The 25926-nt window shown below is 38.4% G+C and overlaps 1 protein-coding gene across 2 annotated transcripts in view; it reads left to right on the top strand.

Moving 5' to 3' along the window:
- CSNK1G1 (casein kinase 1 gamma 1) overlaps positions 1 to 25926 on the top strand; it is a 146143-nt gene that overhangs the window by 69335 nt on the left and 50882 nt on the right. For both annotated transcript variants that reach the window (XM_005685666.3, XM_005685664.3), the window contains exons 3-4: positions 943 to 983; positions 6289 to 6358. In XM_005685666.3, the coding sequence (XP_005685723.1) occupies positions 943 to 983; positions 6289 to 6358 (111 nt within the window). The remainder of the gene's footprint in view (positions 1 to 942; positions 984 to 6288; positions 6359 to 25926) is intronic.

The following is a 25926-nucleotide window of genomic DNA, read 5'->3' as shown; positions in this document are numbered from 1 at the left end:
AAGCACTCAGAAGGAATTCACATTAGCTTCCCAGGATCAGTGGAGCCGAAGTGAAGGTAGAGGTGAAGGTGGCTAGGTACCCGGCATGTAATGTGGGTTCAGCCAACTGGTGGTTATTGCTCTTATCCTCATCCTAGGTTCTGACCCTAGGTATCTAGTATAGAAGAATATTGATTCCGTTTGTACAGGTAGAGAAGTTGAGAGGGACAAGGGTTAAACCTTCAGGAAGAACTTTGAGTTGTTTCAGTGTTGTCCAGGTGGAGAGCTGTGGCTGCACATCAGTAACGATGGAGAGCTAGAGTGCTGGTGAAAGGTCAGAACAGCTTTGAGAATCCTCTACTGAGAGACAGCAGATGAGTCTTACACAGAGAGAGTCAGGCTGTGATAGGTTTTATTTCACACTGTCCTTTATGCCAGCTAAGGTTGACGCTAAATACCATGACAAAAAAATATGAAAGCCTTATTTGTCAGTGAGTTAGACATATGAGGGTTTCTGTTTATTGTGACAAGAATTAAAATCTCTCCATCTTTGTAATTCTGGCGTCTCTCCTTGAGTTGCCTCGTGACTTAATAGTTGCTGCTGCTGCTGCTGCTGCTGCTAAGTCACTTCAGTCATTTCCGACTCTATGCGAACCCATAGACGGCAGCCCACCAGTTGGGAAATACTAAATAACAAAATGTGCATGTGACAGAGAGAGATTTGTTTTCTTTAAAATAAAAGATTCTCATGTCTAACGTAAATTTTCAAATTCTCAAGCTGTTTTTGTTCTTGTCCTGCTGGGTCTCATTATCTCTATTTAGCTTTTCACTTACAAATCATGTTTCATATATGTGAACAGCATTGGGAATGTGACCTTTCTCATGACCCTGTAAGCTAAGATTTTGCTTTGCATTTCCCAGAATAAATGTCACTAAAACATATACATTCTGCTTTTCCCCTAGGTAAAAATCTCTACACCAATGAATATGTAGCTATCAAACTGGTGAGTAGAATCTATATTTGTGGTAATTATGTTTTAGTGCTCTCACCCTTCACATATCTTTTTACAGGAAATAATTGTAAGTGTTCATAAAAATACTAATTTTTTCCTTGCATATAATACCACACAGTCATTTCCTTGTAATATATATAGTATTATAGTGATGAATCACTGTATACTGTGAAACACTGTACAGTTAGAAGATGCTAACTATCGTGTTAGCAATGATGAATCCAAAAAGTTAATTAAAAATAGCTAGAAGGAAAAAAAATCCTAGTAATTTCTGTAAACTTTGTACCTTTCACTGTGCTATTTTTATTTAACGTTTTCTTATCCTTAAATATGACTGATCCATTTAAAAAATATAAGATATTTATCAATATACTTCCAAACCTGATCATCTAATCATTGCCTTAAAAAGATGTCAAACATGGAAAACACATCATGTGCTCAGATTTGAAGCAAAGAGTTCAGTTAATCTTATGAATAATTGAAATAATAATCTAGTCATTGAAAATAACATCCTGTTAAAGAATAATTCTGTTGTTTTTAAGGGTTAATATTTTTTAGAAGAGACAATTCTTTAGCCTGTATTTAAGACTGATACAAAACCACTTCTAGCCATATGAAATGCTTTATATAACTAGTTTCTATATAAATAGAAAACTGTATAAATATTGTCCTTCTAATAAATCCTAGTATGTTTCCCAGGATCTGCAGGTGTTTTGGCATTCTTGGTTGGAAGGCAGAGGCATTAATAGTTAAAGGAAGTATCTTGTGGTAATCACTGGTTTGTTTTTTTTTTCCTAATGAATTGCGCCTACCACATCCACACTTGTTTTGTGGTTGGTCCTTTTCTCTCCTTAAGTTTGTTTGTGGAGGAGTTGGAGTTGTCCTGTGAAGAACTGACAGTCATCAGAGTAGTTTCTCTACAAAAGGTGGCCAGGGAGCAGGTCTGAGAGCAGGTAGCTGCTAGGAAACCAAGTATTTTCTTTTGTTTGTTGACTTGGAACTTTTGTTGGCAAAATGGGCGGAGGAAGAGAGATAATGCGTATGACACTGCAGACCAGACATTCTCCTCAGATTGAGTATCAAAGGGTTAGCCATTATATTTTTACTTATGGGAATTTAATGATTCTGTAAAGGTATTCTCCAATTCATCTCTTTTTTTCACTTTTTCTGTTTTATTATTTTGGTAAGTTGGAATAATTTTGATTCTTTGGAACTAGTAATAGGAAGAAGCAGCCCCCTAAAACACTTTAAAATGTTGCCTCAATATGTATGTTTATAATTGTCCCCTTACTTATCAAGACCTCTGGTAGGCGCAGCTTTTTCTATCTATTATTTCTTCTTCTCAGCTTATACTAGTTAGCCTGTTTAGATAAGCTTGCGTAACATATAATTGACATGACTGACCATTGCATTTCACTTACATTTTATTAAAGTTTTATTCTTCATATGGCCAAGAGTTAAAGCCAAATAGACTTCATGTTATCTGCTATGATGTGCCTCAGTCCCTCATTTCTCTTTCAAGTAAATCTTAAATAAAGGCTTTTTAAAAGATATTCAGTCTTGTCTGTGGGCCTCCTCTCTCGCTCTGGGGCTGTGTTCTCTGTGGGAGATATGATGGCAGTAATTGAGCTCTCTTCACTGTAACAGCAAAATTTGCCTTAAGCATTACAGTCTTACCAGGTAGCCGTCTGCTGTTGGTTTAGGGTTTCAGGCAGGCATGTGTGCTCCAGAACAACCGTGATTCTGGCAGATAGCCAGCCCTCTATAGAGATGTCATCAGCATCTCACACAGAAATACAAGGAAGTCTTGCTCGTGGTGCTTCAGTTCTACTTTGTTTGAATCTTCCTTATAGGCTCCCATTTCTTAGATTTCTAGGAACAGTTTTTAAAAAATCAGAAACAGTGTAAACAAACTTGTGTAATAAACCCCTTCTTTACCCCTATCAATGGAGGTTTCTGGAGTTCTTTTTGACAGGGGTTTTCTAAAGTTGTTTAAAAATTTTTCTATCTATGCTGCTAATCCCCCTGCCTTTCACAATCTGGAGATTGTTTGCAGTATCCTTTATTCATAGTGCTTTCAGAAGAGCACTTGATGTTCCAGTTGGCTGAGCAGGCTACAGCTATGTGCTGAAGGGGTTGGCTGAAGGGTATAAATCCTTCTGTCTGTGATAAAAACCCACTCATGTCTGAATATATGTGATGTGTACACCCACTTTCAGCCCTGTAGCTCTAAAGAGTTATTGCTCTTTTTAATCTGTTGACTTACTTTTCCAAGATCAAGTTGAAGATTTCCTATTAATGTTTCCAATATAAAGTTTGGGAGCATTATGTTTGAAGAAGGAGCTGTGTTTTTTAAAATTCATTGACTCTTGTGGTTTGTCAAAATTCAAGACTGTTTCTGCAGAAAGAACACTCCTGTTTCTAGTGTTTAGATCAACCTCTGGTCCCATATCAATTTGTCATCACTGGATTCTCTTGGTTTCTTATAAATTATTAATAATTTTACTAAAAGACAAATTCTGTGATTGGCTGCTTTGGTGGTGATATATTAGAAGATCTAAGACTGAATGGACACTCTCTATCTGAAGAGATAAATGAATAAGGAATATTGTAACTCTATAGTATAATTAGTCTTTTGTACATTTTTTGGGACCACAGGAATCTTGAGAAACTCGAAGTCCAGCTCTGATGCTTCCTGATTTTGCAATCAAAGAAGTGTATGAGTTCTTTCACAGAGCTCCTTAGGGCTTTGAAATATTCCAGTCTGCCTGAATTGATTTAGATAAAGCTTTCTTAGAAGCAAAGGGATAGACTAGATAACTTCAAGGAAAGGTCTGAATTCTGTAATTTATGGAGTCTATATTTTTCAAAAAATGCAGAAAACTTAAGGTGGGTTCAGGAAGAGCCTTCAAAGGTGATCAAAGAACTTAAAAATAGGACCAGTGAGGAAAGTTTAAAAAATTTGAAATTACTTTGCCTGAATAAAGGAAGTCTAGGAAATGATTGAAGAGCTTTGTTATTTGAAGATAGCTGTTACAGTATTCACAGGTTAGTCAGGAGCTGTCTTATCTTTGTTACTGAGGACATAGGAGAAATAGGCTGAAGTTTCAGTGTTGGAGATGACAGTTACGTATAAAAATCTTCGAAACTATGATACTTGTTAGACACGAGCGTGAATTATCAAGGGAAGCTGAGGAACTCCTTTGAGCCTATCTTAAAAATAGGACAAGTAATCATTCAATGAGAAGACAGTTTTTTTCAGCAAATGGCATTGAGGAAACTGGAGATCCACACTCAGTGAAGTGAGACCCTTTACGTCATACACCAAAATTAATTAAGAATGCATCAAAGAAACATAACAGCCAAAACTATAAATTTCTTGGAAGAAAGCTTAGGGGAAAAGCTTCATAGCATTAGATTTGGCAATTCTTTTTTGGATGTAACACAAAAAGCATAAGCAAGAAAAGATAGATTGGACTTTATCAAAATTAAAAACTTTTGAGCATCAGAAGACTCTGAACAGCGTGAAAAGAGAACCCATGGAGTGGGGAAAAATATTTGAAAGTTGTATAAGGAATTGGTTCTTGAATTAACCATTTTTATTTGTACAGTTCGTTGACATTAAGTACATTCAGATTGGTGTGCTCCCGTCACTATCATCTGTCTCTGAAATTTTTTTCACTTTCCTTAACTAAAATTCTGTGCTTGTTAAACACCAGCAGCATTCCCCACCCCTACCCCCACCACACTCCTGGCAACTGCCATTCAACTTTCTGTCTATGAATTTGACCACTCTAGGTACCTTAGGTAGAAGCATTTAGTGTTTGTCCTTTTGAATCTGGCTTACTTCACTTAACATGCTGCCCCCAAGTTTCATCCATTTTGTAGCATGTGGCAGAATGGCTTTCCTTTTTATGGCTGAACAATATGCCATCATACATATGGAACAAAATGTAACCACATTTTATTTATCCATCCATTTGTTGATAGCTATTTGGGTTGCTTTCACCTTTTGCCTATTGTGAATTATATTACAATGAACATGGGTCTACAAATACCAGTTTGAGTCAGCATTTTCAATTCTTTTGGGTATATAGAAGTAGAATTGCTGGATCACGTGGTACTTCTATATTTGACTTTTTGAGAAATTACTATACTGTTTTCTTTAGTAACTATACTATTTTACATTCCCACTAGAGTACACAAGGATCCAGCTTCTCCACATGCTCTCCAACACTTGTTATTATCTATGTTTTTGATAATAGTCATCCTAATGGATATACAGATGTATCTTTCAGAGTGATGTTTGATTTTTCTGGTTAACTAGTTGCCTGTATGCTGTTAATTTAGAATGCTTAGCCAACCAATTCTTGAAGTTTGGTGTAGAGTAAAATGTGATAGTGTGGCTGCTTTATCTTTGGGCTATTTAATAAACTCTATTTTTAAAAGCTTGGGCACCATCCTAATTAAAGCTACTTGTCTTAGTTGCACTTACAGTCTTTAATTCTCTTCAGTGTAAAAATAAATACATGTAACACTGTTCCTACAGCTTTATTCATAATATCAAAAATTGAAAACAGTTCAGATGTTCAAACATTATTTGTGTGTATGTAAACACACACACACACACACACACACAATCATATACAGTTTTACTTACCGCTATGAAATGGTATGATCACACTGTTGGATTTAAAGGCATGTTACAGAACACCAAATATAGTGTGCTCTCATTTATTTAACATACGTTTTGAGTCTATATTATGTATATAAATATGTGTATTAATAAATATTTGGAAAAAAATTCACCTAAATGTTAATAGGGCTTCTCTTTTAAATGGTGGAGTCTTGGGGTATTTTTACCTTCTTCCTAATTTTTTTGTAAGTGAATTTTTTTCCTGAGCATATATCATGTTTCCAAAAATAATATAGCTATTTACTGCTGCAAATTCACAATAAAACAAGCAGGAAATACATACTAGTATTTCATTAAAAGGTGTGACATCTGGTTTCCTAGGAGAAGATATTTCAGGAGAATATTTCATGATGAGAGAGCTATCCTTGAGTGGTGTCTCATACAGAGTATTTTTATTTAAATATCCATTGCAGAGATTGTGTGTAATTCAACTTCATCTTCTGCTAGATGTACTTTCAAAGGGAAATTGTGGTAAGAAAATGCTATCATATATGAATATCATCACTAAAATATTAAGTGGTCTTAACCCTGGTTTACTCTGAAAACCTAGGAATGAAAAAACTGTCAAACCTGATCACAATTTCTTTTCTTGGGTTTCAGGAACCAATAAAATCACGTGCTCCACAGCTTCATTTAGAGTACAGGTTTTATAAGCAGCTCGGCAGTGCAGGTAAGTCAATATTTTCTCCATTTATTTAGCATATAGCTTAGCTTGAAGCCCTAAAATATGTAAATTTTCTTGTCTATCCTTTTTGCCAAACCATATGTCTCCCCTGCTTACTGGATAGGTAAATACACATAGTCAACTGAAAAGCTGCTTACTCTGTGGCATCTGGAAGGGCAGTTGAGTTGATTGGGGGTCTGTGATGCAGTGACTGCCCATAAACCAACCTCTGAGTGCTTTCATCTACCTGAAATACACATGGTATGAGGTTTTGCTTTTTGGTAGTTGATCGATTCTCTCTTCTTTTCCTCTGTGTATAAAGAAAGAAAGGAGGAGGTATTGGTAGTATTCAAATTCACCACATTGAGACCACATGTCCATCTTAAAGACATATGCTAAGATATATCTTCTGAAATACCTCAACAGTCTCACTTTATCTATTGTTCTCACCAATTTAGAAGACCTATCTATATGATTGTAATAATCCTTTGAGGATTTTAAGAAATTAAGTTTATAATTTTTAAAGACATTCCTTTGTTTTACCTAAAGTCTCAAATTTCCAAAATACCTTACTGGCTTCCAGAAAAATATACTGACTAAGCAAATGTAACCACCCCTAAGGAGGTTGAACCCACAGGATATGTATTGCAGAAGATGAACTCCTTCAGTGCTCATTATTTGACATTAATAGACATTCCTCTGCTTTATGCTTCTTCAGTGTAACAGTTGTGTTTTGTGTGTGTGTATATGTGAATGACTGAAACTTTCAAGTGCCATTACTGAAGGTACTATTGAAGGAATATTGAATTTAATTTCCTAGAATGTATAGAATTATATAAGAGCCACTGGGTGTTATTCAGGTCATCTGATATACCCTGACCATGGCAATAATCAGCCACGGTCGTAACCTAGGGAGGCCAGGATGAACATTTTTCTTGCATTGAACCTAACATGAGTTCTTGCAGGCAGCTCACAGGCATTCATGTCAATTGTACGTGCCACGCCTCCACTGCTCAGCTGCAAGTCTTCGTTTAAGCTACGTGTCTTCAGTTCCTTCAGTTTTTGCATCGTGTGATTTACAGACACTTCACTGTCATTGCTCCCGTAGCGAGTATGTGTGTGCACATGGACACACTCCTAGTTTTATGATGTTCCTCTTAAATGAGCCTCATAAAACAGCACCAGTAACTGTGGATTCAGAGGCAGTGGGATTATTTATTTTTCTTGATCTGGACATAGTACTTCTATTAATTTAGATTAGCTATTTTAACAGCCATTTTACATGGTTGACTTTTATGCATTTATGGAGTTCTACTCAGTTGAAACCTTCACATCTTTTTTATATAAACCACCATCAACCAAGGCTTTCTGCATTTTTCTGATTGTATAACTGATGTTGATCACCCAAAGCTTTCAAGGGTTGTCTTGTTTTATCCCATTATTACTAAGTACTAGGATACTTTTCAATTCTGATTGTTACTGATGATTACGTATTGACTGTTTTTCAAATCATAGCTGCATATCCCCCTGCCCCTGCCCCCCTCCCTACTACTACTGTAAGCTCCTTGAGAGCAGGTTTGTGCCCACTTTATCCCATTGTCCCAAATGTGTCTCAAGGCCCAACATAGTTCTTTTACCTAATAGGAAGCTGGGATGTGTTTTGGTGATAGAAAGAAGTTGAGAAGATTTGAAAAGCATGTGTTGTAGATTTTTGCCAAGTTATTAAGAAAAATATTCTCTGAGGATGGCCAAAAAAGGAAATTTATTTATTTATGATAGTTAAGAAGTAGATTTATTTAGAGAGATACACATTCCATAGACAGAATGCGATCCATCTTAAAAGGCAAGACTAGTCCTGAAAGAAACTTTCCACAGAGTATGGGCCATCTCAGAAAGTGAGAGGCCAGGAAGTTTATTTTGAAAGTAGATCAGTTGACAAAGTAGACAAGATTTTACTACGTCTCCCTCTTAAGTGTGAGCATGAACACTAGAGTTTGTTCCTGACTTGCAGGCATGAGCGTTTCTCTTCCTGTTTTTCTAGAATGGAGTTCCCAGCTGTAAATGTGACTCATCGGTAGTTAATCTTTGAGCAGCTAGAGCACATATGTCACTCTCTTCAGAACCAAGGTGATGTTGTGGCCTTATAAACAACCTTCCATGCCCAAAGCACATGAACCAAAATAATGCAGTCCTTGTTTTTACTCATTGGTGCTTTATCTTTCATTATTCAACATAGGACATAGATGCAGAATATTTGGTTATCATGATGAGGAACACTTTTAAAAAAAAGCCTATTGTAACTTAGGTTTGTTCAAGGAATTAATTGGTAGTAACAGAATGGATGAAATTTGGGGACAGAAATGAGTGATTATGAATTTAATGAATACCCATATAGCTATTAGAGCTTGAGACTTTAATTTCCTAAAATAAGAACTTTTGTGTTGGCTTGAGAATATGACCACTTTTGTCCTTGATTACCCAAATCTTATTCATTAACTTGGTTTTTGACCTTCACATTGCCTTGACGGAATGATCTGGAAATTCATACCTGTTCTCTATACTTGTGTAGACAGAACAAAAATGGTAGCACTGGATGATTGTGAACGTGTTTAAGGTGGACCTCTTCCTGATTGTCCCTTCTTTTCCTTGTTTGATCCCTTAGCTTTTTCCCTTCCATACCATTCTGTTCTTTAGTGAACAGTCCACACTTCAAGCTTTGTTTATTGATTGTAACTTTGCCGTCAAGAGTTTCAGAACCTGATTATTTACTATGAAGGCTGATACCTCTAAGATAATCAGGGAAGAAAGACGGCCTTGAAACTGAGAATGAGGATTTTGGTCTTCCTGAAAGCTATCATTTTTTTCTTTTTTCATTTGTTGTAGAAACCAAATTATGAAATAGTAAAGGGTGTTTTAAAAGGAAATGATGGTCCATCTCCTTACCACCCTAACTCAACCACATTTCACTTGACTATTTCTCTCTCTTTCATGTGTAGACATATTTCATAATTAATCTCAGTTCACGTGCAACTGCATGTCTTCATTTACTGAATATTGTGACATTTCTCTTGATACCACATTAGATACATATTTCTGGTCATTGTATAACATCCTGTCAGCTTCATAGACCATAATTTAGGCATCCATTTTGTGTTGCCAGACATTTATAGCTTGTTTTTATTTGAAGAAAGCATTTTCCTTGTTGATTTCTGATTGAGTATATAACGCAAAACTTTTCATATGTTCTGCCATTTACTTCCCATATGATAGTGTTTCTCAAATGTTTAAAAATCTATTAGATGATAGATTAAATTTATTCCAAAGGATTCCAGAGCAAAAATTACAGAAAGAAATTTCAGTAAGAGAAATTTGACTTTGTATAACAATTAAAACAGTGTGAAAGTAATCTAAATGTCATCAGTATGGATCTGGATAAATAAATAATGATATATTTATATCATGGAGTTAACTATTAGAAAGACACTGATACTGTGTACTAACATGGGAAGATGCCCCAATATATTTTTTTAAGTATTATAAGAAGCTTTGTAAAATAGTATAACATGATTATATCTCTGTAGTGCAAGAAAAACATACACAGATATGTCACATGAGCACAGAAAATAGCTAAATGACTATTGTCGTTGTTGTTCAGTTGGCTAAGTCGTGTCCAACTCTCTGCGACCCCATGGAGTGCAGCATGCCAGGCTTCCCTGTCCTTTACTATCTCCCAGAGTTGCTCAAATTCATGTCCACTGAATCAGTGATGCTGCCAACCATCTCATACTGTGCTGCCCTCTTCTCCTTTTGCCTTCAATCTTTTCCAGCATCAGGATCTTTTCCGATGAGTCAGCTCTTCACATCAGGTGCCAGAGTTTTTGAACTTCTGCTTCAGCATCAGTCCTTCCAGTGAATATTGAGGGTTGATTTCCTTTAAGATTGACTGGTTTGATCTCCTTGCAGTTCAAGGAACTCTCGAGTCTTCTCCAGCACCACAATTCAAAACCATCAATTCTTTGACACTCAGCCTTCTTTATGGTCCAACTCTCACATCTACACATGACTGCTGGAAAAACCATAGCTTTGACTATACGACCTTTGTTGGCAAAGTGATGTCTCTGCTTTCCTGTCTTTTAATGTGAGGGCAGTTTTCAGGCAGAAATTGAACAATTAATACATTCTGGATGTTGTAAAGGAGGTTTGTACACTGGATAGAAAGTTACAATATATGACTTTTAAAGACCTATTTGCACACTGAAATTGTATTAAAAACTCTCAAAGATCATGTTGCCATGTAGATATTTATAGTTGGTATCTTACTCAGTTTCTAAAGTTAATTACATCAAAAATATAACCCTGGCAAAGTGGACACCCAGTAGTCAGAATCAAAAAGGGAATATTATCTACTGTTTTCACATACTTGGATGTGCAGGGATGGAATAGATTTTTATTTGCAAATTATGATTTAGTTATTAAACCTGATAATCCTGGAGAATTTCCAAATTTATTACATACAAAGAAAAATAATATTTTAAACATATGAAACTATATGTTATACAATATTTCCAACTCTGAAACTATATGTAATAATTATGAAACATTATTATATTCTTTGCTGTTGTAACATCAAAGTTTTAGGTTTTCTCCTGTGACTAAACCAAGTACAATCTTCAGTTTTTGTCTTATTTTTGCTTTTTTCTTCCTTATATCGCTGTTTTGATTTTTCACAGTACAAAGGGCTTTGGAATTGAGCACAACATGCTATCTTTTCATGTGTACTTTCTATAGATTGTTCTGAGTACACAAGATTAGAAATGAAGGACTGAAAGGTCGACTCTGGATTCCCTGGGACTTCCTTGCCCTCCTGGTAGCTTAAGTATTTGTTTAGTATAGTGTGCCAGCTTCACAAGAAAGAATAGCAGTGTTTAATCATGATAATTAAAGACTGTAAGCCTTGCATTCAGCAGATGAAAGCACCCAGTGAGCTGTAACCATCTTTCTTATTTTCTTATCATTTTCCTCAGCAGTCAGTGTTGGGCTAGTTGTATTATAGTCACCGTGGGTAAGTTCCAAACTTATTTTCCTGTTATGGGAATGGTTTAGATTTTCCTGTGTTCTGTGTACCTTTTACTTAGGAGAGTATATACATTGTCAGTTTTTAAATTTCCCAACCCACAAATCTTTCATCCAGTACACCTCCCGCTTTTGCTTGTATCCTGAGACACAGGAACAGGACTTGGTGGATAGTATGTTTGGGGTAGGGACAGGCAAAACCAGTGGCCTCCACAGAGAGGAGGCCTAAACATAAGAGGGACAGTATGAGCATGAAATTTCATAGCTAGATAGGGGCTGCTCATATAACAGGGGCCAGTGTGTGTTTGCTAATTAACAAAAAATGAATAAACCATAACCAAGGCTGCAGCTAAAGTGGCAGGAGAGAGAGAAGAAGGGAGAGGGAATGAGGCAGCAAGAGCAGGAGCAAATGAAAGAAGATGGGGGAGAGGTGAATAGTCAAATGCAAGAAAACAGGACTCTGGATACAGAAATAAGAATACAAGTAATAAAATCTGGTGGAGGCCTCTGACTTAGCCAGAAGGAACAAAAAGTTCCCTTCTATCACTGTTCTCGAGCTAGCTGTTTCTCAGGAACAGTGGTTTTGCACAGTAAGTTTGGCATTTCTAGTCACAAGCATTAGGGTAAGTTATGGTAAATTCCCATCACTTCACTTGGCATTTGGAAAGGCCTAACTTATAATATAGGTTTCCCTGGTGGTTCAGATGGTAAAGAATCTGCCCACAATGCAAGAGACCTAGGTTTGATCCCTGGGTTGGAAAGATCCCCTGGAGAACAGAATGGCTATCCACTCCAGTATTATTGCCTAGAGAATTCCCTGGACAGAGCCTGGTGGGCTGCAGTCCATGGGGTCTCAAAATATGAGGCTTCCCAGGTGGCTCAGTGGTAAAGAATCTGCCTGCCGCTGCAAGGGCCGTAGGAGACACAAGTTCTATCCCTGGGTCGGGAAGATCTCCTGGACGAGGAAACACCAACCCACTCCAGTATTCTTGCCTGAAAAATCCTATGGACAGAGGAGCCTGGTGGGCTGCAGTGCATGGGGTCCACAAAGAGCTGGGCACTGCCAACCTAGCAGCTAAGCACCGCAACTTATAAATAGATAATACAGTCATCTGTTTGCTACTAGAGCCTTCTTAATTGTGCTCGGAGATCCTAAATGTAGTAGAGCCACTGATCTCACTCTGGTTTAACTTTTAATTCCAGCAACCTACCTGGGAAAAATTCTCAAGGGCTGTAGGAATAAATATCAGAGCTGATCTACGCCTGAGCTGCCATGCCCTGGCTTTCCAGCAGCTATTCTAATCTGCTGATGACTGTTCTGCTTTGGCTTTCTTGTAAAAGAGATGCTAATCCTCAAATTAAAGACAGCAAGAGAGAATTCCCTGACAGTCCAGTTGTTAGGATTGTGCACTTCCACTGCAGAGGGGCATAGGTTCAATCTCTGATCAAGGAACTCTCACTGGGTGCTCAGCAAGGCACAACCTTTAAAAATAAACACAAACTTCAAAAATAAAAAAGACATTGAAATTTCACAGTGTAACAAATAATAAAGCCTAGGCAAAATCTTTTTCAGAAGAGAAAGCAAATGCCTACTAGGTACTTTATATGGTGGTTTCATTTTTCCCATTTTGAGCACAAGGAAGGTTAGTATCTTACCAAGGAGCACACAGTAGAAAAACCTAAGCTAGGAATGTGTTTATCTCATGTTTTTTGTACAAATTTTTGTCTTCTGTGTATACTAAGCAGATGCCTGGCACCTTACCTATTATCCCTTGCCTAATTGTAATAAACTAGTGAAAGGTAGCTGTAAAAGTGTCAACTGAAGCAAAGCCCCGGGACTTTCCCCCAGTGAAAGAGTAGGATTTCCTGTTTCATATGGCGTCCCCTAATTTCATGCCTTTGTTACCTATGAAATCTTTTATAGCCTGGGTGATCTATGTTTTGAAACATTTTTTTCCAAAGTAAATTAGTCATTTGAATACTTTTCTCCATGTATGCAACTGAAGAGCTCAGAGCTACTCCATGCAAGCCATTTTTTCACCCACCAAAATCTTTATGCCATGGCTAAAGTATTCACATTCTGTTAACCTGTATGGGCAAAGAATCTGAAAAAGAATGAATATATGTATATGTATAACTGAATCACTGTGCTGTACACCTAAAATTAACATTATAAATCAACTGTTTGTCAATAAATTTATATTTTTAAATATTCATATGACTGATTGGGCTTTGCAGTTTTGACGTTTCTGAGAGGGAATGGTTTTATATGTCATCAAAAGAGACTGGGGGAAAGGGAGCTTCCATAGTGGCTCAGTGGTTAAAAAAAAACAAACCCACCTGCCAGTGTAGGAGATATGGGTTCGACCCCTGGTCTGGGAAGATCCCACATGCCTCAGATCAGCTAAGCATGTGCGCCACAACTACTGAGCCTGTGCTCTAGAGCCTGTGAGCCACAAGTACCGAGCCCATGTGCCGCAACTCCTGAAGCTCGTGAACCTAGTCGCCACCACGAGAAGCCCATGCACCGCAGCTAGAATGTAACCCCTGCTCTCTGCAGGTAGAGAAAGACAGCCAAAAATAAACAAGTAAATTATTTTTTGAAAAGGACAGGGTGTACTGGTTGGTCCCAGAAGAACTCTCAATCCAGGCAGTTGATAAATTAACAGGAATTTGGTTTTACTTCACTAGAGGAATAAAGCGTAGATCTGAAGAAAATCATGAGAAAGCGTGAGACTGGCAAAACCCTCCTGTAGGGTGGGGAAGCTCCTTACGAGTACATTGTGAACAGGCTGGGTAAACACAGGAAGCAGTACACAGGAAAATTAAAAAATAAGATCATCTGAAGAGTTGCTGGAAAGATGGTAATTTTACTGAAATAGAAGTAAATCACATAACAAGAGGAGTTACGTACAAGTAACACATGTCAACTTAGATGTTCAGTAGCTAGGAGTACTTTAAGGAATTGAGAAGAAATGTTTTGGTCCCCAGTTGGGCAGAAAGTTTTCATAACAAGAGGAAAAAGGATGATGGTGAACTTGGTAAAAGAAAGTGAAATCTGGATTCTTTCTTGCCATGTATAAGTTTTTCAAAAGTCTGCCAGAGATACCATGGAGAGAGGAGACATACACCACTAAATTCAGGAAAAACGGATCTTAATTGGGATAAATGGACAGCCTTGAAATAACATCTTGAAGACTGAAGATTTAGACACTTGCCCTCTCTAATTATAGGCAGTGTGCATAAATGGAGACAGCCAATGGGAGCAAGGAGAAATTTAGCCTAAAGTTTCTCACTGTTTTTCGGTGACTTATTGTTAACCACGTGCCCCTGCTATGCCTCAGTTTCCCTGTTCAAGCACCAGGGGGAACCTCCCCTTTCTTATGGAGTTTGCGGACCTTCTAGAGTTGAATGAGGTAATGTCTGTAAAGGCATTAAATCCTTAAGGGAAAAGTGCTGTATAAACACAAGGCAGTATTGTTTTGCATTGAAACTGAAGATCTAATTTTCCTGTAGAAATATCTTATTTACATTTCTCATAGCTTTGAAAGATAGCAGAACAAAGAGCTAACAGTTTCATTTTTGAAAAATTTTTGATGGATTCTCAAACAATAGTGAGTAAATATTTCCCAGTCGTTTCTCTGACTTCATAATGCAGAATTCCACTGTGGTGAACCCACCAGAGCTATGATCTTGAGGGAGATGTTTGTCTCTTTCAGAGGAGCTGAATGTGGTTGGGTAGAAATAATAGTTAAGAGCCTGCTTGGTGAAATGAACACTAACTTCTACAGCTCCCCAGCCTTTCACGCCAGTTTAGGGGAACACTTCACCACAGCCATCTATTACTACTTGGAAAAGAAGATCAGGAAAAACAAATTCAAATGGTCAATACCTACTTTTGTTTGGTAAAACAGAATTGAAACCGTGATGCAAAGATCAAGCCAAGGGATTCATTTACATTTGGTCCTTAGCATAACTGGATTCATCTGTGAATTCTCAAGGGACGTGGTCTTACTAGTGATGAACCACTGAAACATCACAAGTAAGGTTTATTACAATGGTCTGTGGGAATGTTAGTGAATGTCGTTGACCTCCAAAGTGAAAGATACAAACAGTTGGCCTATATCCTGCTTCTAGTGTGGAAGGTGAGATCTCTTAGGAAGCCAGACAGTATAAAGGAACAAATTGTAAATGTTTTAGGCTTTGTGACAAGTATTGTCTCTCTTGCAAGTATTCACCTCTTGTTAACTTATCTTCAGCTTTTGTTGTCCTTATAGTGCAGACATAGCCAAAAACACTTTGTAAGCAAATAAGCTATATTGCAATAAAGGTTTATTCTTGGTCACTGAAATTTGAATCGTATGTAATTTGCACTTATGACGTATTCTTTAAATTTTTTTCAAACATTAAAAAATATAGAAACCGTTCTTCATTCTCTAATCTTGCAAAAATAGATGGGCCAGATTTTACTTAAAAGCTGTAGTTTGTTGATCGCTGCTCTCACATGGCAGTGACCACAACTCTTTATTTCTTATCACTCAGTTCAGTTTGTATAACACAGGAATTGCTTCAGGGAGTACTTCTTTATTCCTTGTATACGTGCCACACATGAAGCTCTGTAATGAGAGAACTCATAGAAAGAGAACGTATGTCTTACTCTGTGGACTTTTCAAAGTGTGATATGCTGCTAGATTGTGGACTTCTTTTCCCCACTCATTGAAGTATCATTGATTTACAGTGTTGTGTTAATTTCGGCTATACAAGAGTGATTCAGTTGTACTTTTCTTTTTCATATTCTTTTCCATTATGGTTTATCATGGGTTATTGGTATAGTTCCCCGTGCTACACTGTAGGACCCTTGTTGTTTATTCTGTATATTATAGTTTACACCTGCTAATCCCACACTCCTGATCCATCCTCACCACATCCCTCTCACACAAGACAGCCACTGGAACGTGCTCTGTGTCTGTGAGTCTATTTCTATTTTGTAGATAAGTTAATTTGTGTCATATTTTAACTTTCCCAGATAAATGATGTCCTGTGGTACTTGTCTTTCTCTTTCTGATTTATTTCGCTTAGTAGGATAACCTCTGGGTCCATCCGTTTTGCTGCACATGGCATTATTTTGTTCTTTCTTATGGCTGAGTAGTATTCCATTGTATATATGCACCGCATCATCTTTATCCACTCACCTGTCAATGGACGTGTAGGTGGTTTCCATGTCTTGGTTATTGTGAACGGTGCTGCAGTGAACATTAGGGTGCAGGTGTCTTTTCAAATTATAGTGTTCTCTGGATATATGACAAGGAGTACGATTGCTGGATCATATGGCAAGTCTAATTTTAGTTTTTTGAGCAACTGCCAGGCTGTTTTCATAGTGACTGTACCAATTTACATTCCCACCAACAATGTAGGAGGGTTCCCTGGACTGTGAGCTTTTTTAAGGGTGAGAAGCATCTTTTATTCACTGTAGTATTATTTGCAAATAATTTCACCCAAAGAAGAGACTCAATACATGTCTGTTAAATTGATAAAATCTCTGTATATAAACCCTCAGCAGCATTTCACTGGCAGTGAGATCACCAAGTTGAGTTGCAGCTCCTTTTACATGTGCTCTCCCTTTGAGGCTCTCAACTGCTTTGTTTGCTTATGCTAGCAATTCTTGATTAATTGTATTAGGGAAGCAAGATAGAGTTATGAATGAATAGTTCAAGATATCAGAACAAAGTCCACCAAACTTTTTTCTTCAAGGATTTGGTGTATAGTCAGACATGTATCAGTCAGTTCAGTCTCTCAGTCATGTCCGACTCTGCGACCCCATGAACTGCAGCACACCAGGCCTCCCTGTCCATCACCAACTCCCGGAGTTTACCCAAACTGATGTCCGTTGAGTCGGTGATGCCATCCATCCATCTCATCCTCTGTCATCCCCTTCTCCCCCTGCCCTTAATCTTTCCCAGTATCAGGGTCTTTTCAAATGAGTCAGCTCTTCATATCAGGTGGCCAAAGTATTGGAGTTTCAGCTTCAGCATCAGTCCTTCCAGTGAATATTCAGGACTGATTTCCTTTAGGATGGACTGGTTGGATCTCCTTGCAGTCCAAGGGACCCTCAAGAGTCTTCTCCAAAACCACAGTTCAAAAGTATCACTTCTTCGGTACTCAGCTTTCTTTAGAGTCCCAACTCTCATATCCATACATGAGTATTGGGAAAACCATAGATTTGACTAGATGGACCTTTGTTGGCAAAGTAATGTCTCTGCTTTTTAATATGTTCTCTAGGTTGGTTATAACTTTTCTTCCAAGGAGTAAGCATCTTTTAATTTCATGGCTGCAGTCACCATCTGCCGTGATTTTGGAGCCCAGAAAAATAAAGTCAGCCACTGTTTCCCCATCTGTTTGCCCTGAAGTGATGGTATCGGATGTGATGATCTTAGTTTTCTGAATGTTGAGCTTTAAGCCAACTTTTTCACTCTCCTCTTTCACTTTCATCAAGAGGCTCTTTAGTTCTTTACTTTCTGCCATAAGGGTGGTGTCATCTGCATATATGAGGTTGTTGATATTTCTTCTGGCAGTCTTGATTCCAGCTTGTGCTTCCTCTAGCCCAGCATTTTTCATGATGTACTCTGCATATAAGTTAAATAAGCACGGTGACAATATACAGCCTTGACGTATTTCTTTTCCTATCTGGAACCAGTCTGTTGTTCCATGTCCAGCTCTAACTGTTCCTTCCTGACCTGCATACAGATTTCTCAGGAGGCAGGTCAGGTGGTTTGGTATTCTCATCTCTCTCAGAATTTCCCACAGTTTATTGTGATCCACATAATCAAAGGCTTTGGCATACTCAGTAAAGCAGAAGTAGATATTTTTCTGGAACTCTCTTGCTTTTGTGATAATCCAGCATATGTTGGCAATTTGATCTCTGGTTCCTCTGCCTTTTCTAAAACCAACTTGAATATCTGGAAGTTCATGGTTCACGTATTGCTGAAGTCTGGCTTGGAGAATTTTGAGCATTACTTCGCTAGTGTGTGAGATGAGTGCAATTGTGCAATAGTGTGAGCATTCTTTGGCATTGCCTTTCTTTGGGATTGGAATGAACACTGACCTTTTCCAGTCCTGTGGCCACTGCTGAGTTTTCCAAATTTGCTGGCATATTGAGTGCAGCACTTTCACAGCATCATCTTTCAGGATTTGAAATAGCTCAACTGGAATTCCATCACCTCCGCTAGCTTTGTTCGTGGTGACACTTCCTAAGTCCCACTTGACTTCACATTCCAAGATGTCTGGCTCTAGGTCAGTGATCACACTGTCATGATTATCTGGGTCATGAAGATCTTTTTTGTATAGTTCTTCTGTGTATTCTTGCCACCTCTTCTTAATATCTTCTGCTTCTGTTAGGTCCATACCATTTCTGTCCTTTATCGAGCCCATCTTTGTGTGAAATGTTCCCTTGCTATCTCTAATTTTCTTGAAGAGATCTCTAGTCTTTCCCATTCTGTTGTTTTCCTCTATTTCTTGGCATTGATCACTGAAGAAGGCTTTCTTATCTCTTCTTGCTATTCTTTGGAACTCTGCATTCAGATGCTTATGTCTTTCCTTTTCTCCTTTGCTGTTTGCTTCTCTTCTTTTCACAGCTATTTGTAAGGCCTCTTCAGACAGCCATTTTGCTTTTTTTTTTTTTTTTTTCTGGAAATGAAAAAGATTTATTTTTGTGTTTAAACATCATTCTCCCATTCTTGAAAACACGGACCATCCCCCACTTCCCTCCCCCTCGACCTTCCCACTTTTGAGACAAATTACTGACAAAGACATGGTTTGGTGTGGTTCATCTGTTTTTCTGACCCCAGGTCTAGGGTCTCTGAATTGTGTGAGCTGGGCCAAGGATCTAAGCCACCCCTGTCCTTGTGAGATCAGAGTTTGTTCGGTTCAATTTCACATTTAAATTTCACGTCATTGGAACAAATTTGGAGTTCTTTAACTAGATAATTTTAAAATAGAATCAAAAGGGATAGCGCACCTTTCATTTAAACAAAGTCTTTCCAGACTAAAAATAGATTTATATATATATATTTTTATCCCTCCCTTTTAATTCCCCCCACCCTTTCCCATCATCCCACCCCTCCCCCCTCCCCCCACACTGTCACTATGGAGATTGTGTCCATGGAAACAGCCATTCCAACTTCTTGGGCCTTTCTTTCCTGTGGTGTCACCGGTTTGAGAGTGATGTAAGAACTTAGGAAGGAAGTGCTGGCGCGGGCAGGCACGAGGGGTGGGGCGGGGTGGGGTGTGGCTGCACAGGAGGACCGTTTCCATTCCATCACGAGTATCCACCGCCTTCTCATCTCCACAGTCTCACCTTGTGCTTGGGGCACCTCACCGAGAAGTTCTCCTCGTGGAGCCATTTTGCTTTTTTGCATTTCTTTTTCTTGGGAATGATCTTGCTCCCTATCTCCTGTACAATGTCACGAACCTCTGCCCATAGTTCTTCAAGCACTCTGTCTATCAGATCTAATACTTTAAATCTATTTCTCACTTTCACTGTTAGGGATAATTGTTAGGGATTTGATTCAGGTCATACCTGAATGGTCTAGTAGTTTTCCCTACTTTCTTCAATTTAAGTCTGAATTTGGCAATAAGGAGTTCATTAATTGACCCATAGTCAGCTTCTGGTCTTGTTTTTGCTGACTGTATAAGAGCTTCTCCATCTTTGGCTGCAAAGAATATAATCAGTCTGATTTTAGTGTTGACCATCTGGTGATGTCAATGTGCAGAGTCTTCTCTTGTGTTGTTGGAAGAGGGTGTTTGCTATGACCAGTGCGTGCTCTTGGCAAAACTCTATTAGCCTTTGCCCTGCTTCCTTCTGTACTCCCAAGGCCAAATTTGCCTGTTATTCCAGGTGTTTCTTGACTTTGTACTTTTGCATTCCAGGCTCCTATAATGAAAAGGACATCTTTTTTGGATGTTAATTATAGAAGGTCTTGTAGGTGTTCATAGAACCGTTCAACTTCAGCTTCTTCAGCATTTCTGATCAGTGCATAGACTTGGATTACCGTGATATTTGCCTTAGAAACGAACAGAGATCATTCACTACTTTCTGGCCTTCTATCTAACTCTTCTGGACTCTGACACTATATTTGGCCCTCCTTCTGCTTATGGTTGTAAAACCTTTTGCCTTGGCTTCTGTGAGAACTCTTCATTTTCTCTGTATTATCAGCCTTCTCTGCTTCTCCTTACATTTGATGGAAAGATCCTTTTATGTAACTCTTTTCCATTTAAGCACCAGCAGAGAGTGACTGAAGTTCTTTGTCTCAGTTGGAAGTTCCTAGGAAAGAGACTTCCCAGGTGGCTCAGTGGTAAAGAATGTACCTGCCAATGCAGGAGATGCAGGTTTGATCCCTGGGTCAGGAAGATGTTCTGGAGAAGGAAGTGACAAAATTCCTGTAGACAGAGGATCCTGGTAGGCTGCAGCCCTTGGGGTCGGAAAAGAGTTGGACGTAACTTACTAACTAAACAGCAACAACAAGGAAAGAGACTCACTGACTTAGTTTGGAGTAGCTTTTCAATCCAGATCCCAATGCTCTGATAAGGAGGCAGAGGATCACATGGACTACACCACTCAGCATAGAGTACGCTCTCTAAGAATGTGGCTCAAGAACTGGGAGAAAGCAGTTGACAGTATGACAAGAACACAGTGGACTCACAGCCCATACATTTTTACTCTTCATGTACCAGTTGCTAGAAAGCAAAGCATTTTGCCTTGAGACATTTCAACATACCGAGATTCTCAAAGTGGGGATTAGAGTCCATAAACAACAACCATGTGATGTCCTAGCAAAGGGCAGTGAGTACTTTCAGAAAGAGAACTGCTTCTTTCACAGCTGATTGTATCTGTGTTTATTATACTTATCATATGCTTGTTGGAAAAGAATAATCTTAAGAGAAAAGCCTTCTTTGGGCCTGTGTTAAAAGAGACCAATCTTCTTATACTTAGAGGGGTCTGAAACACTGATATTTTAATATATGTATAGCATGCTTTTAATACAGAATTTACAAAATATGAAAGAATATAAACTATACAGATTTGATCCATCTTTTTGTTTTGTTTTTATACTAAATCTCTGAACACACCAATGTGAAACGATGAATTTAAAGCCATTTCTGCCGAACTTCCACCCTGTGAAAGCCTGCTCCTTTCCACATGAGTGGCATATTTGAAATAAGTAACCACTAGGGCAACAGCAGAAGCCTCATATTTTAGAAGGTTAAAGCCCTGTCCCCTGGATAAAGGGTGAGGAGGATGTTTGGAAATATCTGAGTGTATTTGAATATCCTTTGCAGAAGGAGCAGCAGCAGTGTCGCTGTTGTTCCTCTCAGGGAGAAGAGCCCAAATATGAAAGTGTGCTTGAGTTGGTGAGTTGGTAGCAAGTGCCTGAGGTGGCTATGTGAAAAGCATCTCTGTCTTGAAACTGACTCATAACATAGGGAAGAGACTTGTGCCTGCCAAGGGGAGGCGGTGTGGGGGAGGGATGGATGGGAGTTTAGGATTAGCAGATGCAAACTAGTTTATATAGGATGCAGGTCCTACAAGGTCCTACTGTACAGTGAGGGGAACTATATTCAATATCATTATGGTAAGTAATGGGAAAATATAGAAAAGAATATATGTGTATGTATAACTGAATCACTTTGCTATACAGCAGAAACTAACACAACATTGTAAATAGCCTATATTTCAGTTTTTAAAATATCCTCTGTTTATGGAGCAAACTTCAGACAAGAGCAAGTGTGTTGTGCTTGTCATCTTTTCCCGTGAAAGAGTCTGTGTGCATGCATGTGCATTTCCAAATCTACCTACGTTGTCTGGAAAACATTTTTAAATGGCATTTTGGACTTCCCTGGTGGTCCAGTGGCTAAGAATCCACCTGCCAGTGCAAGGGACATGGATTCAATCTCTGGTCCGGGAAGGTCCCCCAGGTCGCGGAGCAGCTAAGCCCATGCACTGCAACTACTGAGCCCGCGTGCCTGGATCCGTGCTCCGCAACAAGAGAAGCCTTCACACCCCAACGAAGAGTAGCCCCCACTCTGCAACTATAGAAAGCCCTGTGCGCAGTAGTGAAGACCCAGCACAGCCAATATATAAATAAATCTTTATATTTAAGGACTTTTAAATGCTTCACTGATGTTACAGCATAAATCCAATCTGTAGTAAATTGTTACTGTTGTGAAGAAAAAATAGGATTGTTTTCATATACTGGGCTTGAAAAGGTGTAATTGTCATACTCTGTATGAATTTTCTGGTCTTTAATGGAGCTAATTTAGTTGTGATAGTACAATGAATTTCTTTCCATTTTTTCAAGGATAAAACATCATGACTTTTAACTTTCATTAACTAGCTACATTAGTTTGCCAAAAGAAGGGACTGATATTTCTGAAACTCAGTACCCAGTACATTTTTGGACTAGGATTAGTTCTTTGGTTGTGTGTCCTTTGTGTGTATTTTCAGTGGTTTAGAGCATTAAGACATTTCTCATATGCTTGCTTGTCTGTTGGAGCCAAACCCCTGTGGCCCTTGTCTGCTCTTAAAAACTCTCAAATAGCTCTGAGTCACTTGAGGCATAGAAGTAATTACCTCTAATTACAATACACACATAAAATTTGTCCCCCTCCTGGAGAAAAAAAAATGTACCACCTCTGTTTTAGATATTTTGCTGATGAAGAGTTGTTGAGCCAGTAGTTTCTTTAATTGCAAATAGAGTGTTGTGAGTTTATTATAGAAATTGTGCGGCCTGCATGCACCTCACAGTTACACATAGTGCTAACACCTTTTCAGTGCATTGTTTTGCAAGTACAGAACTGGGAGAGACATTTGCTCAGAATTTGTTACTTGGATTTTGACTTCTTTTAAGGATCTTCATGAAAAATAGAAGGCGAAGTTCCAGAAATAGACCCAAGTCACTTATATGTTCATGGCCTGGGCTGGAGTGTGGTAATTGGTTCCAGAGAACGGTTACAGTGCTCTTGCAGGCAAAGGTTTGGAAACAGTCAAGCTCCAAAGCCTGTCCAAAGTCAGCACAGACCCTAAGGTCTGTGATGCTGTTTCCTCCGTTTAATTCTAGGTATACTTAACTTTTCTGTCTTTACAGATACCTGTCTTACTATGTACTTGCATGTTTCTCTTCCTCCCATATTCTCCAGTCATTACGAATAGTTTCGTGATTGCCCTTAGAAAATGCCTGTGGAAGGAAGGCAAGTGCAGAAGTCTCAGTGGCCATCATAGGACTCACCGCAGCCCTCAGTGACTCCTCCTCCTTAACTCACAGTTTGTCAAGGTTAATTATTAAGAGGAAAGGTAACATTTAGCATCCTCAAGGCTATGGATTACCTCAAATGAAAGAGATGAGTTGTTGAAGTGAACTATTCCTGTGGGTTATGAGAAGGTGAAAAGCAGTGTCTACTGTATTATATTAAAACTCAGTGAATTCCTTTCCAGTATCTCTCAGTGTCGTTGTGAGAGAGAATATTTTCCTTAAATTCCTGTAACAGACTGCATAAAGATAATGCCTCACACCTATTATTGAAATAATCCTGTTGCTAGTAAGCCTTTTTGTATTTGTAGCATATTTGTATCTATAACTATACCTAAGACAGAAACCAACAAAAAGATCAAGTTTTAACATACGTGAGTAATATTTTCTTCTTTCAGTGACTCCTAAGTAATTTATATTCCGCCCACTTAAAAGAAGAGTGTGTCAGCTCTGTGCCCCTTTGCACTCTTTTGTGCTTTCAACAGTCTGACACTGAACTTTTCTCTACATTTTTTTCCTCTTTCTTTGTAATTTATATTGCTTTAATTCAACTTTTCTTACCTACCTGTAGAGTCTGTTACTAATAATTACTTTAGTCATAGTGCAAGGAGATGATATTTTCACTAGCAGGAACTCAGCATCAGCTGTGTCCATAACACTTGTGAGTAAAGAGCCACAGAGTTATATAATAAAAAACATAGTCACTGCCTATTGGAAGAAAAGCGTAATGTTTATTTTCATATTTTCTGTGCTACTCTCAAGGAGCTCACTAAGGTATGCAAGTAACTATAATGCACACCAAAACAATGGAATGTTATTTTTAAAATTTACATATAAAATTATATGGAAGTTCTAAAGGGAAAAATGGTTTCTAATTATGGGAAACAGGGAAGGCATTTTAAAGAGGGTGATAGGTATAGAAAATTCTTGAAGAGATGGGAATACCAGACCACCTTACCTGCCTCCTGAGAAATCTGTATGCAGATTAAGAAGCAAGAGTTAGAACCCAACATGAAACAACAGACTGGTTCCAAATTGGGAAAGGCTGTATATTGTCACCCTGCTTATTTAACTTATATGCAGAGTACATCATGCGAAATGCTGGCTGGAGAAGCATAAGCTGGAATCAAGATTGCTAGGAGAAATTATCAATAATCTCAGATATTCAGATGACACCACCCTTATGGCAGAAAGGGAAGAGGAACTAAAGAGCGTCCTGATAAAAGTGAAAGAGGCGAGTGAAAAAGGTGGCTTAAAACTCAACATTCAAAAAACTAAGATCATGGCATCTAGTCCCATCACTTCATGGCAAATAGATGAGGAAACAATGGAAACAGTGACAGACTTTATTTTCTTGGCCTCCAAGATCACTGTGGATGGTGACTGCAGCCATAAAATTAAAAGATGCTCTTTAGAAGAAAAAGTATGATACGCCAAGGCAGCATATTAAAAAGCAGAGACGTTACTTTGCCAACAAAGATCCATATATACAAAGCTATGATTTTTCCAGTACTCATGTATGGATGTAAGAGTTGGACCTTAAAGAAGGCTGAGTGCCAAAGAATTAATGCTTTCAAACCATGGTGTTGGAGAAGACTCTTTGAGAGTCCTTCGGATTGCAAGGAGATCAAACCAGTCAATCCTAAAGGAAAGCAATGCTGGATATTCATTGGAAAGAATGATGATGAAGCTGAATCTCCAGTACTTTGGCCACCTGATGTGAAAAACTTTCTCATTAGAAAACACGCTGATGCTGGGAAAGATTGAAGGCAGGAAGAGAAGGGGCTGACAGAGGATGAGATGGTTGGATGACATCACTGACTCAATGGACATGAGTCTGAGCGAACTCTGGGGTCGCAGTCATACATACAGTCCATGGGGTCGCAAAGAGTCAGACACGACTGAGTGAACAGCAACACTGAGCATCCCACTTGGGTTAAGTTCTGGCCTATACTTCCTGTATTAATCTAAACATAGGCCAAGTTGCCCTCTGAATTCCTAAATGATGTGTTTATTAGGCTTAAAGATTGACTACTTTGTAGTTACATTAGAAAAATACTACTAATGCACTTTTGATAGAATCTTAACCTGTGGTTTTATAAGGAAAAATATACTTTATTACTTGAGTTTATAACCTATAAACGTCATCAGTGTCTTGTGATTGACACTTAGGTCCATACACAGATTGCATTTCACAGA

Source organism: Capra hircus, chromosome 10, assembly GCF_001704415.2.
Source record: "Capra hircus breed San Clemente chromosome 10, ASM170441v1, whole genome shotgun sequence".
NCBI classification, from domain to species: Eukaryota; Metazoa; Chordata; class Mammalia; order Artiodactyla; family Bovidae; genus Capra; species Capra hircus.
The sequence above is the reverse complement of the archived record's forward strand: the minus strand, read 5'-3'. Positions and strand labels throughout refer to the sequence as shown.